The sequence below is a fragment of the Capricornis sumatraensis genome, chromosome 1, assembly GCF_032405125.1.
Source record: "Capricornis sumatraensis isolate serow.1 chromosome 1, serow.2, whole genome shotgun sequence".
In the NCBI taxonomy this organism is placed as follows: domain Eukaryota; kingdom Metazoa; phylum Chordata; class Mammalia; order Artiodactyla; family Bovidae; genus Capricornis; species Capricornis sumatraensis.
Window position 1 is genome coordinate 202047377 of NC_091069.1, and position 18386 is coordinate 202065762.

The 18386-nt window shown below is 40.1% G+C and overlaps 1 protein-coding gene across 2 annotated transcripts in view; it reads left to right on the forward strand.

Moving 5' to 3' along the window:
* PLD1 (phospholipase D1) overlaps positions 1–11961 on the forward strand; it is a 130492-nt gene extending 118531 nt beyond the window's left edge. For both annotated transcript variants that reach the window (XM_068992503.1, XM_068992582.1), the window contains 2 exons: positions 9208–9325; positions 11324–11961. In XM_068992503.1, coding sequence (XP_068848604.1) covers positions 9208–9325; positions 11324–11548 — 343 coding nt within the window. In that variant the 3' untranslated portion in view covers positions 11549–11961. The remainder of the gene's footprint in view (positions 1–9207; positions 9326–11323) is intronic.
* The last annotated feature ends 6425 nt before the right edge of the window (positions 11962–18386 follow it).

The window sequence follows — 18386 nt, forward strand, 5'->3', positions numbered from 1 at the left end:
TTATGTGTAAAAAAAAAACAACTAGCATTTTAAATCTGTTAATAGATTTAGGACCAAGTCAAACCACCTAGTGTCTATTTAAGTTTTTTATAGTGAGTCCACTTTTAGAAATTGAAATAGTTCCAGTGATACAAGGGTATGATTTTTAAAATCACTAAAGGAGAATGCTAGAGATTACTGGTGTTAAATTTAAATGTGGAAACTTCAGTTCTCAGATTTGAGGTACCCCAGGCATAGAAGATTCCTGATCTTCTACAGGAAGATGTGAGTTTTAAACAAATCTGTGGTCCAGCAGAGAGAGCACTGGGCTGAGAACCAAGGATTGTGTGGTCCTAAATGAGTCCTTCATTCAGTTAAGTTCCTCAGAACTTCCCTGGGCACGGCTCTAACTGGCCCCATCCCAGCCCCTGTATCCCAGTGTCAGTGGACAGAGTGATCCTTCGAGAACCTAACTCAGATCCTGTCACTTCTCTGTTCCCTCCACAATGGCTTTTTTTTTTTTTCTAATGGCTTCTTATCTCTTCTCCCTCTTCCCCAGTCACTGCAGACACACTGAGCTCCCACTGTCTATGAAACACCCCAACCACCCTCCCACATGTAAGCTTTTTCAGGAAGTCCACAATTGTATGATTCTAGAATCTGCCTGCAATGCAGGAGACCCCGGCTTGATCCTTGGGTCAGGAAGATCCCCTGGAGAAGGAAATGGCAGCCCACTCCAGTATTCTAGCCTGGAGAATCCCATGGACGGAAGAGTCTGGTGGGCTGCAGTCCATGGGGTCACACAGAGTTGGGCACGACTGAGTGACTGAAGCCCACACAGAAAGCTATATTGGCCAGGACGGGATTTCAGTGTCGTCTCTACGGTGAGATCGAGACAAGTGCCCCCAGTTAAAGGTCGTGCTTTAAGCTTTCTGGGGAAAGGCAGCACACACACGGTGGCAGTCCTGTTGTTGTGACCTTTCCCAGTTAACAGTCGCTTCTGGAAACTGGCTCACTGGCAGACAGACACACCGCCAGCACTTACCTCCTGCAAATGCTAGAGGCCCTTCCCTCCTACCCACTCCAGACTCTGGCTTTTGAGAACCAAGCTTCAGTTCATTCTGCTCCCTCTGCCCCAGGAACTCAGCAAATTAATCCCTCGGAATATGTCAGACCTCTGTTTTTATTCACATTTGTTACTAATTGTTTTGCCAGTAAGATTTTTTTTGTCTAATTATTGATATTTCAATTAGCTTCTAATGTAAATTTGTTTTGTTTGAGGGGAGAGTTTAAAATTAGTATCCTGTTAATCAACCCATTGATTGCCTACTGTAGGTTATATAGGGAAAGAAATATTTCCTCCTGTAAACTAGAGATAAATGTCATACCTTTTCAGTTCCATGAGAACTTAAGTATTCTCTCTAAAGGTGTGGGCTTCTTTATAAATTTCTAAATGTATAATAATTATAGAGGCAGAGAGTTCTGATTTCAACATATTTTCATTATAGAAAATTTGGCAAACACAGAAAAACAATAAGAAAATTAAATTTATCTGTAATCCCACCACCCAGGGCTAATAATTTTAACATGGTGTGTATCTCATTCCACTTTTTTCTATACATAAATATCACTGTGTTGTATTTCTTTTTTTAAACATAATGGGTTCTTGTAGTTCCACAAAGTTCTTTATTATTTAAACAATGTTGCACACACTTTTCCATGTCATTGTGTTCTATAGCATTTAATAGCTACATTGTAATGCATTTAATGTCTGCATTGTATCACATCATATGCTAAGTTGCTTCAGTCGTGTCCCACTCTGTGCAACCACATAGATGGCAGCCCACCAGGCTCCGCCGTCCCTGGGATTCTCCAAGCAAGAACACTGGAGTGGGTTGCCATTTCCTTCTCCACATCATATGAGTATGCCATAATTTCTTTAAGGAGAACCTCAGTAACACCCGGATTTATCACTGACTTACAAAAGTGGGTGTGGTTGTAGAAGCATCTTGCTCACCTCCTTAATTGTGCCTTAACTAAATCCTAGCCCTGGAATTTCTAGCCAAAGGAAGTGTGTCGTTTCCTTTGCCCTCTGACTTCATATTGTATCTCTAACAATGTTTTAGAGGACTTTTCCCTCCCATCTTTTCTGAATTCTGTTATTTTATTTAAGCTTTGCCGATTTGTTGGGTTTCAAAATGAATTTTCCCTTTTTTAAAAAATGTGCAATTTGAGAGTTTAAAAATGTGTCCATTACCCATTTGTACTTGTTCTTTTGTAAACTGTCTAGACTATTCATGTCTTTTGTCCATTTTGTTGGAATGTTTCGCTTTTTTTTTAATGACTTATAAGGAATTTAAGTATAAAGAGGCTAATTTCTTTCTCCCATTTGTTGCAAATCTGACTTGCCAATTGCTTTTTAATCATGTTTATAGTATTTGGGGGAAACTTCCTCTTATTAATCAAATCTATCAGTTTTTTCTTTTTTCTCCCCATTTTAATAAATATGCTTAGACTAGCTTCCCCAACCCAAGACAAAATATTTCCTATTTCCTTATATTTTATCTTCTAGTGCTTGTTTAATATTACTTTTTATTCTTTTATATATACTTATTTTTTAATATTTACTTATTTATTATTTATTTGGCTGCATTGGGTCTCAGTTGCACACGGGATCTTCAGTCGTGGCGTGTGAACTCTTAGTTATGGCATGTGGGATTTAGTTCCCTCCCCAGGGATTGAACCTAGGTCCCCTGCCTTGGGAGTGTGGAGTCTTAGCCACTGGACCACCATAGACGTCCCTGATACTATATTTTACATTCAGCATCTGCAAATTATTTTAATGTTAGAAAGGAAGTGGGTACTCTAACTCGTTTTGCTGGAGAAACCAGCTGATCCGAAGTGCACGACTACAGTACTGTTTGCCTCTCTAGCCTGCAGTGCCTCTTCATGCTGTACCAAATTGCCGTACATCCTAACCTAGTTGTACTCTCTACTGCTTCCTATGGAAGTTCTGTTGGCTTGCATGCCAGTGTGGTATCATTTTAATTATCATCACTGTGCACTTTAATACTACTTCCTTCCTACCATACCACTTCCCCACATTAGTCTATTTTTTCCAAAATAACCTTGGCTACTCTTGTTCATTCTTCCACATGAACTTTAACATTGTTTATTCAAGTTCCCTCCTTAGTTTTTTCATCATGACTACAGCATATTTATTGTTGCTGTTGCTTAGTGTCTAAGTTGTGTCTGACTCTTTTGCGACCCCATGGACTGTAGCTCACCAAGCTCCTCACTCCATGGGATTTTCTAGGCAAGAATACTGGAGTATAGATTAACAGAAAAAGAGCTGATGTCTTTATAATATTGAGCCATCCTATTGAAGAACAAGGTATGTACTTCAGTTTCTTCAAAATCTTTATTCTTCAGTAATGCTTTAGGGTTTTCATTACTGGAAGCAGGAGTACTTCTGCTTTGCTGACTACGCCAAAGCCTTTGACCGTGTGGGTCACAACAAACTGGAAAATTCTTCAAGAGACTGGAATGCCAGACCACCTGATCTGCCTCTTGAGAAATCTGTATGCAGGTCAGGAAGCAACAGTTAGAACTGGACATGGAACAACAGACTGGTTCCAAATCAGGAAAGGAGTACGTCAAGGCTGTATATTGTCACCCTGCTTATTTAACTTATATGCAGAGTACATCATGAGAAACGCTGGGCTGGAAGAAGCCCAAGCTGGAATCAAGATTGCCGGGAGAAATATCAATAACCACAGATACGCAGATGACACCACCCTGATGGCAGAAAGTGAAGAAGAACTAAAGAGCCTCTTGATGAAAGTGAAAGAGGAGAGTGAAGAACCTGGCTTAAAACTCAACATTCAGAAAACTAAGATCACAGCATCTGGTCCCATCACTTCATGGCAAATAGATGGGGAAACAGTGGAAACAATGACAGACTGTATTTTGGGAGGCTCCAAAATCACTGCAGATGGTGATTGCAGCCATGAAATTAAGACGCTTGCTCCTTGGAAGGAAAGTTATGACCAACCTAGACAGCATATTAAAAAGCAGAGACATTACTTTGCCAACAAAGGTCCGTCTAGTCAAGGCTATGGTTTTTCCAGTAGTCACGTATGGATGTGAGAGTTGGACTATAAAGAAAGCTGAGCACTGAAGAATTGATGCTTTTGAACTGTGTTGTTGGAGAAGACTTTTGAGGGTCCCTTGGACTGCAAGGACATCCAAGCAGTCCATCCTAAAGGAGATCAGTCCTGAGTGTTTATTGGAAGGACTGATGTTGAAGCTGAAACTCCAGTGCTTTGGCCACCTGATGCAAAGAGCTGACTCATTTGAAAAGACCCTGATGCTGGCAGGAGGAGAAGGGGATGACAGAGGATGAGATGGTTGGATGGCATCACCGACTCAATGGACATGAGTTTGAGTAAGCTCTAGGGGTTGGTGATGGACAGGGAGGCCTGGCATGCCTCAGTCCATGGGCTCACAAAGAGTCGGACACGACTGAGCTACTGAACTGAACTGAAAGATTTTTGGTCTTGTCCTTTTGGCTTTTTGCTGACTCTATACATTTCGTGATAAGTTTGTCCCTAGCTGCTTTATTTTTCCTGGCAACTTTTAAACTGTCTTAGAGCAGCAGTTGTTCTTGAACAAGCATTTTCACTCTTCCACAATAGCAGACACAAATAATACATTGAAAACCACCCCAAAAACCTTATGTTGATTTTAGCTCTTTTTACTGGGAAATAACCTCAAAGATAAACATTGTGACCTAGAGTTGAGCCATTTTCCTCCTTAAAAAAATGCAACTTCAATCCATTTCCCATCTGGCTAATTTTTGAATAAAAATAGAGAGACACATTTCGCTGTGACATCGGTGCTAAATAGAATCAACCATCACAGTACTGCCCTGTATGTCACAACTACATGCCAAACAATTCATTAAGTCCTAGAAAATTATCCAGACTTTACAGATGTAGCCATCACTCATCAGAAACCATTAGCCACACAGGTAGAGCTCAGAATTAGTGACAGTGGTAGACATAGCAGTGGAAAGAACAATTTTCTGTGCCCTTCCTACTGTCCCACTGATAATGTAAACAAACATTCAATAATTGCCATTATTCACATCAGCACAAAATCAAATTCATTTTCTCTGAAACCTTAATCCCCAAATACCCAGGGTACTTCATATTATATTTACTGTACTTTTTAATATAAATTTTTAATAATTAAACTGACAGGCAAAATAATTTATTACTGAATATTATCTGTTATAGGCTTATATAAAACTTTTCCTACTCCCAAGTTCTTAACTGATAACTTGACAGACACATTGCCTCACCTCTTGCCCTCATTTAAAAGCAAAGTCACAGAAGTATTCTTTTTTGCTGTTTTCAGCTGCTTAGACCCGACCCAAATCAAAGGCATTATTATAATTGGCTTATTGTTGTAACTTGCACTGTCCTTCAGATTTGACACAGTTACATTTTGCTTTGGGTCTTAAGGAGCAGCAGCCTCTGTGTGCAAACATCATCCTTTAGGATCTTTGCTGAAAGTTATCCCTGTATAGTCTGCACGTGTGTGTTCATGCTCAGTTATGTCCAGCTCTCTGCGACCCCATAGACTGTAGCCCACAAGGCTCCTCTGTCCATGAAAATTTCCAGGCAAGAATCCTGGAGTGGGTTGCCGCTTCCTCTTCCAGATGATCTTCCCGACCCAGAGATGGAACCCGTGTCTCCTGCCTCTCTCGCACTGGCAGGTGGATTCTTCACCACTGAACCACCTAGAAGACGTAATTTGAAGTAGAAGTAGAATTTCGAGGTTGTAAAACACTAAGAATCATGGTGAGCCCAGGTGCCAGATTCATTTGCTTTAGATAATTTTTAAAATTTATTATTATTTTTTGGCTGCACCACTTGGCTTGTGGGATCTTAGTTCCCTGACCTGGGATTGAACCCAGACCCTCGTAGTGAAAGCACCAAGTCTTCACCACTGGACCACCACGGAATTCCCTTTCAGAGAATTTTTATACGATAGAAAAAGTGCAGACTAAAACTCAAGTGAGATGCCTTTTTATCCTCATAATCTGACTGAGCTTTTTTAGGTATTGGTAATATTGGAGTTGACTGGGGAGAACACGCATGGTAAATACTATGTGTGTTGGAATAGTCTTTCCTGAGGTAAATTTTGCGTAATGTTTGACCCAGGAATTTTACCTTTTAAATTTCTCTGAGTGAAATAATCATAGAAATTCACAAAGTAATTATATGTGATGAATAAATTATGTTCATTATAGCTTTGTTTATAATCATGGAAAACTGGAAATAACCCAAAAGGTCATAATAAAAGAGCTAGTTAAATAAATTTTCACATAACTGGAAATTCTGCAGTCATTAAAAATGATGATGCAAATCTACATACTTAAATACTAAGAGGGTAACAATATTGCGATCTCCACCCTGTTAAATCCAACGGTTGGTTCTCATCAGAATTTAACGCTGTGTTGGTCCAGGATACTCACCCACCGTCTGGCTTTTCTGCAGCCTCGCTGACTGCTGCTTCCCTCCCCTGCTGTTGAGGTCCTCTTCTCTGTCTATACTCAATCACACGGCTTTATGAGTATACATTTGTGGACAATTCTCAAAATTACATCTCCAGCCAAACCTTCTCTCCCAAACTCCAATTCGTTTATCGAACTGCCTACTTAGTATCACCACTTGAATATTTAATAGATGTCCCAACAGGTTCAAAGTTGAATTCCTGGCCTTCCCTCACTGACTCTACCCACAGAATTCCTCATCTCAGCTAATGGCAACTACCTTCATCTAGTTGTTCAAGCCAAAGCCCTCGTCATCCTATTTTTGTCACACTCTGTGTCCACTGCATCAGTGAAACCTGATCTCCCCACCTTCCTCTCCACTGCTCAAGCCACCATCATCTCCCACCGAGATCACTGCAGTGACTCCCAGCTGGTCTCTGTGTTTCAGCCCTCGCCCTGCCCAGTCTGTTCTCAACGCAGCAGCCGTTTCTGTAATATGTAAGTCAGATTCTCTCACTCCTTGCTCCAGTGCCTACAGTGCGTCCCAATTTCATGCAGTATAAAAGCCAAAACCCTTCTGAGACCTGTTTCTCCACTTGTTTCCAGTGCAGCACAAGCCTTTGTATTTATTCCTTGAACCTGCCAGGCATGTGAGAAAAGGGCTTTGGACTCAGCTTAGATTCTAGCTCTGCTAATAGGATGTCTCCAACCTTTTGTTTCCCATTTGCAAAATGGGAATCATGCACCATCAACCTCACAGCATTAAAATAGACGTGCTTTTTAACTCTCAGGCTTTATGTAAGTACAAGAGCTCTTATCATTTTCAAATACGACCTCTGAAATTTGTCTTGCTTTGCTTGAGAATTTCTTATTATTTCTAGTCCTCTGTTTATATTTGATCAACTCAGACAATCTACTGCATGTCTTCTTTTATGCCAGGTACTCTGGGGATATGAGACTAACTAAATCATGTTCTCTCAAAGAATTTATGCACTAGAACTGGGAGATGGGCCAGTTAAAAGCAAAAAGTGCATGAATATTGCAGGTGTTCTGACAAAAACAAAGCATATGTGAAGCACAGTGTGGGGCACAAGGGAAGAAAGATTGACCGGCAGAAATAGGAAATGGGAGAAGGAGGAGCCATAAGAAGTTATTTAGAGGCAATCTTGTACTGAATCCTGAAAGATGGTAGGTGGGGAAGGAAAAGACTCCCTGGCTACTCCCATCTCATACTCTTAAAACACACCTGGTATTTACCACATTTCAACCAATTCCTTCTGAAGGTGATTCTTTATTCAATGTTGATCTTACCCACCAAAATAACTCCACCCAGAGAGGCTCCATGTCTTTCGTGTTCATTTCTATACCCTAGAGTTCAGCGTAGTTCTTGGCCCAAGGGAGGGAAGAGGGAAGGTTAGAAGGGAAAAATGGGGGTAAGAAGGTTGGGTCTTGGTTAAGAGCACAGGTTTAGGAGTTAGGTGATCCAGGTTGGAGTCCCAGATTGACAGCTTATTAAGCTGTGTGACCTTGAAAGAGTTACTTAAACTTTCTGTGCCTAGTTCCCTTTTCTGTAAAAGGAAAATAATAATAGTTGTTCCCTTTTTATTATTTAAAAAAAATTTTTTAATAGTTACTTCCTCATAGGCTGTTGAGGATTTACTGAGATCATTTTTGGAAAGGGCTCAGCATATTGGCTGGCACATTCTTTGACTACCAGTCCTATCTTCCAAGGTCCTCACCTTTCTAGGCCAAATTACAAGGACTCTCTTAGAATGAAATGAAGGTCTTTCTTGTCTAACAGTTAAAACTTTCAAGCTTTATAACAACTTAGGGTTTTTTGTTTTGTTTTGCAACTTAGGATTCTTTTTTTCATAAAGACACACACTTAGTCTTTTTCTGTATATTTATTTATTTTTAATTGGAATATAATTGCTTTACAATACTGTGTTGGTTTCTGCCATGTATCAACATGAATCAGCCATAGGTATACATGTGTCTCCCTCTTGACCCTCCCTCCCACCTCCTACCCCTTCCCACACCTCCAAATTTTCACAGAACACTGGTTTGAGTTCCTTGAGTCATACAGCAAATTCCCACTGGCTATCTATTTTACGTACGGTAATGTGTATATTTCCTCAATTCGTCCCACCCTACTCTCTCAACTCATCTCACGTGCTCTCTCCCCTACGTGTCCACAATCTGTTCTCTGTCTTCAGCTCCATTACTGCCCTGCAAATAGGTTCATTAGTACCATCTTTTAGATTCCATATATATGTGTCAATATACAATATTTGTTTCTCTGTGACTTACTCCAATCTATAAAATAAGCTCTAGGTTCATCTACCACATTAGAACTGACTCAAATGCATTCCTTTTTATGGCTGAATAATATTCCATTGTATATATGTACCATTGCTTCTTTATCCATCTGTTGATGGACATCTAGGTTGCTTCCAGGTCCCAGCTATTGTAAATAGTGCTGCAGTGAACATTGGGGTACATGCTGTCTTTTTCTCTTGTGGACACATGGCTTCCTTTAATTTCCTTTAAAAAAAAAAATAGGCTTGTATGGTTGAGTGCCTGAATTACTGTACCATTTGAAACAGTGCCTGCAAACAAACTGCTTTTGTCTTAGTTACTCATTCAGGAGGACACTTATATTTCAGGGTTGTTCTCGGCTATCTTTCTGGCCCCAGTGAAGACATTCAGGATCCAGTGAGTGACAAATTCTTCAAGGAGGTGTGGGTTTCAACAGCAGCTCGAAATGCTACAATTTATGATAAGGTGAGATTTTCATATCCTCCTCCTTTTTAAATTGAATCACATCACAAAAGTATATCATTATTTCTGCATGTTATTGGTACAGAGTATTCTTAACGAGTGTAAAAACACAACATACCTCCAAATTATAATCAAATAATTCTTTGTAGACATTAAGAAAACAGAGTCAAAAAGACCCATGGATTATGGTTTAGAAGAGACTTCAGTGGCATTCTGGTCTCAGATTCCAGAATCCCATCATAAGCATCCTTAGCAGGTGGTTACCCAGACTTTGCACATGTCTAGTGATAAAAAGAAAAAGTAGATGGGATCAAAAAATGAGTCAGACCTGGGTTCAGCCCAGCTCACACAGTTGCTGGTGGTATGAGTATGTGTATAGTAATTTCATGTTCTGAGCCTTCCTTTCTTTCCTCTCTTATAAACTGGAGGGAATATTCATGAGGTGGTCATGAGGATAAAAAATAATCTGTTAAATGTATTTAGTACATAGCACATGGTAGATTATATCCATTCTAATGATGAAGCTTATTAATGATGAGAAACTCCCTCATTTGGACAGTTGTAATTTTGGAAAGGTGTTTTAAAACCAGCTTCATCTGTTAGGGAAGCCAAATGCTTCTTCTAGTACATTCCATCCATTAGTGATGACAAAGGGTGTGCAAGAATTAAGACTCTCCCAACCCTGGAACAGGCTATGTCATGAAGTAGCTAGCTTTCTATCACAGAAAATATTCAAGCTGAGATCCATTGACTCTATCATGTGACTGTCTATCATAAACAGGATAAGAGGGCATTCTTCTTCTGACTTCCAGACTCCCTTCAGCACAGAAAATTCATCTGTGAACACAAAAATTCATGTTTCTAATGAAACAACAATTATCTACATAGATATATTTCATACTGAGGACTCAAGGCCATGATTAAATAGGTCGTGTGTGTGGAGTATTTTAAAATGCAGGGCACAGCCTAGTTTGGATCCTGGATTGGGAGGAATAACAGCTCTAGAAGACATTTGGGGAATAATCAGATCAATCTCAATATGGGCCATATCTTAAATGACATGAAATTGATTTTCTGAGGTGTGAGAATGGTATTGTGGATACGTAGGCACATGTCCTTATTCTTAAGAAATGCATGCTGAGGTATTCAGGTGTGAAGTGTTACGTGAAACTTATTTTTAATTAGCAAAATACATGTATAACTGATAACTGTAAGTGTAGGTACTGACATGAACATTTTTCAAAATAAAAAGTTAGAGAAAATATACAATTTTTCTTTTAGACGTGAACCTCCAGTGAAATTCAGGGATGATTATTATCCAAAACAATTAACCTTAAAGCGGGCTATCACTCATAAATCTCCTCACCACTGGGTTGACATTATCCTGTGGTCGGTCACGGGATAATGCAGATTAAACATGCATGTGTGCGCTCAGTCACTCAGTCACGTCTGACTCTTGTGACCCCATGGCCTGTAGCCCACCAGGATTCTCTGTTCATAGGATTCTCCAGGCAAGAATACTGGAGTGGGTTGTCATGCCCTCCTCCAAGGGATCTTCTCTACTCAGGGGTTGAGCCCAGGTCTCCACCATTGGCAGACCAATTCTTTACCACTAAGCCACCTGGGAAGCACCCCTCCCCCACAGATCAGATATAGGATCTATCTTTTTTTTTTTTCCATACTGCATGGTATGTAGAACTTCTCCAGCTAGGAATTGAGCCCATGCCCCCTGCATGGAAACTCAGAGTCTCAACCCCTGAACCACCAAGGAAGTCCTCTATGTTTTTTTTTTGTTTTGTTTTGTTTTTTTTATGGAAGCAAACGTAGGACTCTCTGTAGCAAATAAAAGAAACAAGCCTTCAATCAGGTCTGTGATGTAACATAAAACTAATATATGTTTCATAAAACATAGGCTTTGTCTGTCAGAATGAGTATTTTCCAGAAAGGGGATATGCTTTCTTTTAAACTTATCACTCAGTTTCCTATTTGCATTTTAATCAGGTGTTCCGGTGCCTTCCCAATGATGAAGTACACAATTTAATTCAGCTGAGAGACTTTATAAGCAAGCCCGTATTAGCAAAGGAGGATCCCATTAGAGCTGAGGAAGAGCTGAAAAAGATCCGTGGGTTCTTGGTGCAATTCCCCTTTTATTTCTTATCTGAAGAAAACCTACTGCCTTCTGTTGGAACCAAGGAAGCCATGGTGCCCATGGAGGTCTGGACTTAAGCGTTATGCTTGTTCGCAGCTCCGAGACTTCCGCTCTGAAGAGTACACGTCACATTCTGACTTTCTGGAGACCCAACAGACAGACCCAGACCCAGAGCACACATCCACCCCTTGGATTGCAACTTTTTGGGTTAACTTGGAAGGGCTGCCGTCATACTGATGTAAGGACAATGAACATCGGCATGGCTTTATAATTCCTCATGCCTCTCCTTGTGAAAAAGGGACTGCATTCTTAGGTAGCATATACCCAACAGCATCAACACATATTTCAATTCCGCAATGTCAACACGTATTTCAATTCCGTGATGTATACCAAAGTGCATTTTCTTTGCTAACAAGAATTTATCTGTAACTGATCTACGTTGCCCAAAGTTGTCTGAACCTCCTTAATTTCCTCTGACCCTCACACATGCAGCTGTTGTTTGCTTGCTGGGCCTTGTAATCCATACAGGCTCTGTTTGACAGTGTTTATTGCTAGAAGATGTTGTGATGCTGCTCTGAGATTCTTGAAGGTTCCATGGGATGCTCTGCCCATCTGGTCCTAGAGTCGTGGTGTGCGCCCAACCAAGGATGTGGTCCTTCTTCCTTTCCAGTGACTGAAAGGGCTGGACAGACCTTAGTCTATATAGCAGCCCATGTTAGGTACTTTTGATAATATTGTTGGTGTGTATCTTGACACGATAGAGCAACAGGAAAGAATTAAATTTGGTTATTACAGCAGAGATTTCACTTTACCTCCAAAGGCACCGACAAGATGTGTCCTTATGATAGGGCCCACCGGATCAGATTTGAAAACATGTGTAGGATATTTGATTACACAGCAACCCATAAAACTCAAAGACAGAGCATATAGCCTTCGGAAATCACCAACATGTTGGTGGGAATCAGATTCAGATAAGGAAAGAACATTTCTTACAGTCCTGTAAAATTTCCTGCCATCCTTAGCTGCCAGATTGATTGAAATTGGAGTTTCTACATTTCAAAATAAAACCAGAAAATACAACTTGTCTTTCAAGAGAATCAGGGGCTTCATAACTCATGCCAAGTGAATGAGTATGAGCCCAGCCTTATTTGATATTCAGCTCTCCAGCTATGCTACTTTCTAGAAGAAAAATTGATTGTAAAATACATGTACCATCTCTTGCATTATTAAATAAGCATTAACATTCCACTAGAGTTCCAAAGAGGTTAGGATTATTTATTAATTCACACTATCCTCATCTGTGAATTGTTCAGGAAATACATTTCTCCTTTTTGGATGTTAACATACCCTTTGATACCCCATAGCTCTAGTTTTATTAAGCAGAACTACTCTTACAACTTGAAGAACTAACATGGGTTCCCAACAGCCCATAAATTATGGTATAGATGGGGCTTCCCTGGTGACTCAGACAGTAAAGAATCTGCCTGCAATGCATGTGATCTGGGTTTGATGCCTGGGTCAGGAAGATCCACGAGAGAAGGGAATGGCAGCCCACTTCAATATTCTTGCCTGGAGAATCCCACAGACAGAGGAGCCTGGCAGACTATAGTCCATGGGGTCACAAAGAGTAGGACACGACTGAGTGACTAACACTTTCACTTTCACACTTACACTGGGTGCAATGATTACACTTTTATGGGTTACCAGACAGAATCCTGTCCAAAGAAGTAAGGACCCATACCTGTTTCATAGAGCTGATAGTCCAGTGGAAAAGATTAAATAGGAACATAAAGCCAGTGAAACAGCATAAAGTCAGTTTGCAGGAAAGAGACAGTGTTACATACCCACAAGAGAGTTTTACAAATGAGGTGAGGCTGTGTAACCAACAATGGAAATTAATATGCTTTTATGGCGGCTGAAGATGAAAAAATGGCTTCATTCTATAGCCGTCATAAATAAGACGTTTGCTATTTATGAAGTTTAGATTGGCATTTAAAGTGTTGAGTGTATGTGGAATACCTAAGGATTTCTCATATTTTCTTTTTAAATGTAGAAGAGTCAAACGACTGGCTCTTGAAAGGGCCCTTTCTCTTTGAAAAAAAAAAAAAAAAGCACGTAATACAACCTCTCCCCACTTTATAGCTGAGGAAACTAAGACCCTTGTTAGTTGATGGGCTCACTGAAGTTCACCCATTAGGACTAATGACATTGCTGCAGTCCACTACTGGCCTCTCGTTTCACTCATCACTGCCCCACAATGAGGAGATGCAATAGATTTCAGAGAGGATGTCTCTAAACTATTTTGAACCCTGTGATCTTATGGATTTATGTGCTTGTCCATCTCCCTCAACTAGAATGGAAGCTCCACGGGGCAGGGACTTTCCTGTGTTTTGTTCATAACGTTATCTCCAGAGCTTGAAACAGAACCTGGTTCATAGGAGGTGCTCAGTACATGTTTGTTGGATGAATAAAGGAGATGGAGGAGAGAGTTAATGAAATGAAAACCTTATGGAGTCTCAGACAAGAAATCTTCCTGCTATTGCTAAAGAAACTGTTAGCAAGGTTCTTTTCTACTGAATCTTCTCAAAGGCAAGATGTTTATCTGCAAAGAGAGGGGCTACAAGATTTATTTGGGTAGATTTTATGGGAAGTTCAGTGCCACAATTCCTTGCTGTGCAGTGGCAGTTTACATAGTGCCCCATTCTGTAAAAATTGCATGGGCTGTGCACACAAGAGGTTAGACGTAATTACCCATCGTTCTCTGACACCATTACTACCTACTAGAAGTTCAAATATTTTAACATTGCAGTGTCTGATATAAACTTTAAAATGCAAGGGATTTTGCATCTTGAAAAACTATTACGAATCTGTACAACATTTTAAATTGACTATAATGTTTTGAAATTACAAAAGGTAATTATAGCCTTTAAGTGATGTACCTGAGATTCTGATAATCCATGTAATAATATTTGCTTTCAAGAAGGGAAAAAAAAATCTGTGATTATAAGAGGTGAAGGGTAGAAAGTGGTCATGGCCTATTAAAGCTATTCATGCTGGCCAAGCTTAGTCATTGGAGGACACTCAGCACAGCAGGTCAGGCGCAGGCGTTTGCTCTGGAGCAAGTATCCACTTGGTGACTCACCCTCCAATGGGACTGTCTTCTTTTTCAGCTGTAAAGCATCACAGAAGGGCTTGGAGAGCTGGTCATTAGATAATTGAGTGACATATTGTAAAACAAAACATTGATTTTATTTTAATAGCATCTTTGGAAAAAAATTTTATTTCTAGGTAATCAAAAATGTAAGCAGTTAACCTCTTATGTAATAATGGGAAAATGTAATATATTGTGAATTAACAGTCTTCCAGATGAAAACACAAGCCAGGAAACCTTTTGTAGCAGATGTAAGATAACAGGCAGAGCAGGTTTTATAGACATTATGAAGACCCTGCACTTCTTTCTGCCTCTCCTCATGCCTTATTCCTTCGACCACTGGCCCCATCCAGAGCCCTTCCTTATTATGGAAACCATTTTAGAGGACAAGAAAGAGCTTTCTGGGGAAAAAAGAAAAAAACCATGAGGCCTCTATAATAAATTTTCAGTTTAACTCACACTTTCAAGTGGCTGACAAAATACTACTATTTTTTAACAGAGGTAGTGGTTCTTTTTGACATTTCTGATCTGATGCAGCACGTGAGCCTTCTCAGATGCCTGTCACCCTCTGGAGAGGGGCTGAAGAGGACTCTTCATGTCGTCTCACCCCTCTCTATTCTCTCATTCTGAAATGAGCAAATGTTATAGGATTTGCAGTGTGCTTAGGAATCCTCTGAGGTCAATTAATACTGGCAATTTGGAGGTTTAAAATGCATTTTACCAGGCATCAGTTCAGTTCAGTCCCTGAGTTGTGTCTGACTCTTTGCGACCCCATGGACTGCAGCACGTCAGGCCTCCCTATCCATCACCAACTCCTAGAGTTTACCCAAATTCATGTCCATTGAGTCGGTGATGCCATCCAACCATCTCATCCTCTGTCAGCCCCTTCTCCTCCCACCCTCAATCTTTCCCAGCATCAGGGTCTTTTCAAATGAGTCAGTTCTTCGCATCAGGTGGCCAAATTACCAGGCATAGGCCTTGAGAAATTCTTGAATCTAGAAATTCACTGGAAAAGGAATTCACCATCTATCAAAAAGTTGCAGGTGAAGAATCAATGGATTTGCCTTATGTTTAGGGGAGGCAGATACCATCACAAATGCCTAATGGCATTTAATTCACATGTGATATATTACTAGGTTTGACTTCAGATTAGAAGGATTCATTAAAGGAAACAAAAATGCTGTGACTGAATTTATTATAGGTTATCTTATTTTTTCCTTTATATCAGTTTTAAATTTTAACTTAAAAACAAAAAGTTAATCTAAAATAAATGAAAATTTGTCACACTAATCATTTTAAACTTTTACGTTTTAAAGTCAGAGACTGGGATGGCTGTCCAACCAAAATGTAGGCTTAAATACTCTTTTCTATCTCCAGCAACTCAATTGTTAACTTTATTCTAGTTACAGGCACTTAAGTGAATGTTGTCCTACTTCTGCTCAACACTGGGAAATATATCATCCTGTTCTCCTAAGGTATATTCCACTTGGATTCATCACATAAAATGGTCTGGGTCAAAAATACTGATACTCTTCCTCAATCATTCTAAAAATTCATACTAGAGTATTGTAGTTGGAGCACATGTCTCTCACACAAAAACCAAATACATACTGATGAACATTCACCCATTCAGAACATTCAGGTATTCTGGACAGAACTCAGGCCCCTAGCCTCACCCTTATGACAGGCTTTGGCAAACTAAGACTGAGCCTCCTGTGTCTGTAAATAAAGTTTTACTTGATTGCAGCCATGTCCATTTGTTTACATGCCTCATGACCAAATGATCTGCAAATCCAAACTACTAGCTATCCTTAAGAAATGTTTACTGATCCTTCCTCCAGAGAGAGCAGAGAATGTCCAGTTAGAATACCTCAACCAAACAGATTTGGGTGAGTTTTATTCTCTTCCATGAGCAAGGTTTTCAACTCTTCCCTATCCCAGACCCAGCATTCTATAATAGAATAATGGTAACAAGGTCAAGTTCTTTCAGGAATGAAAAGTCATATGAGTTTTGGTTCTGAAAGAGTTATTGTCAACTCATGCAATCTCCTCCCAGCTGAGCACTCAATATGAAGCACTGTTGATAATGTTTTTAACTAAAATGTTCAATGAGGATGGATGGACCTAACGGTTTGTATTCAGAAAGAATTGTGAACTCAAGAAACTCAGTCTCCCTGGATTTTCCTCCTGTAAAGCCATGGAAATGATACATGTATCCATTCTCTGCCTCACAGTCAGTGCTTTCGATGCCGACTCCCTTAACTGACTTTTAAAATGTAAATATTCATTAATTAAGCAATTAAAAGTGTGAAATCATCAGTGTCCCTCTCTTTGAAAAGAAGATTCCTTCTTCTGCACATCAGGTTTTTAGAGCCAGCACAATGTAGGTCTGAGCTGGAGACAGAAGTGTCACCCTGGAGCAGGTGTCAGAGCCCCAGCGTCCCCTGCCGTTCCCAGTCCTTCTCACAAGCTTCATGCACAAGTCTCAGCAGCACCCAGAAAGAGAAAGAAACAGAAGCTGCCCTTTTGCCCCCTCCTCTTTCAGTTACTACCTATTCCCTGAAAGCCGACCACTTTCCCTAGGTTTTGAAACACAGGTTAGTTTTGTCTATTTTCGTACCCCACTGGCTTTTTCAACAAGGACACCCTCAGCCTTTATCTCTACTAGGCGTCTTGCAAGCTCTCTTTGGCTTCCAGGGGACTGCTCACATTTGTAGACTCATCCTGGGCTCCTCTCTCTCCGTTTCACTTCTTCAGGGTCTGGCTTGTTCTTCCCATTCCACTCAGATTCAATGGTTTCCCTGCCATCTCTCTGCTCACCTGCAGCCCTGCTCTGCCTTCTAAGCTCCAGACACATTAGATGTCTGAGCAATAACTATCTCTACTTCTCCACATGGGTCTGAGAGAGCGAGTCGACAGGCAGAGAGAAACCCATCAGAGGCAAAACTGTAGCATGGAGACCTGCCCTCTGCAGCACTGGTGACCTCAGAGGTAGGGGGACAGCCTGTGTGGTGAGGCATCAACAGTGCCCCCTAGAATGGGCCTGTGGATTTGTTTTCATAATATAGTAATTCTTATTCTAGAAGCTTGTAATTTCTTTGAAGACAAGGGTCTTCTTTCTTCATACTTCACGTAGGGCTTGTCACAATGGGTAGTATATTGTTCAGGTCATGTGGAAAGTGATTTGAAAGCTTTCTTTGCTCATGGTACGTGAGATTCATCAGGCCAATCTGTAAAGAGGGTGAGAACATAAAGAATTGAGTTGTTTTATGTTAGAGTGGAGGGGGTAAGGAGTAGATTTCTAAATTCCTCTTTATATTTACAAAGTCTCAATAACTTTTTAAAATACAGTCTGAGCTGTGATAATGGAACCTTTAAACATCGTCAAAATCACATTTGAAAGATTAAAGAAAATTAAATAGGTTTTCCAATGATATTTGGCTATTCACTTTCTAGACAGTAAGTAGGTCAAAAGGTGGGTTTAGAATTGCACCAGAAAACTCAGTGGGCAAACATTTGCTGATTTATGAGAAACAAAAACAGGAGCGGTACTTTTAAAAAGTCTTTTAACATAAAGACAATTTCTGAGCCTCTTTTTCATAACAAGTCTTCATTCATAAGAAATTTTGCATTACAATGCATTCCCTAGATAAAGAGAAGGGGACACTAAGGTAAAAGACAAAATCAGAAAATTTTTTTTCCCCACATTTTGCTTATCCCACTAAGACTTTCTTTTTAAGTTTTTTTTTGAAGTACAGTTGCTT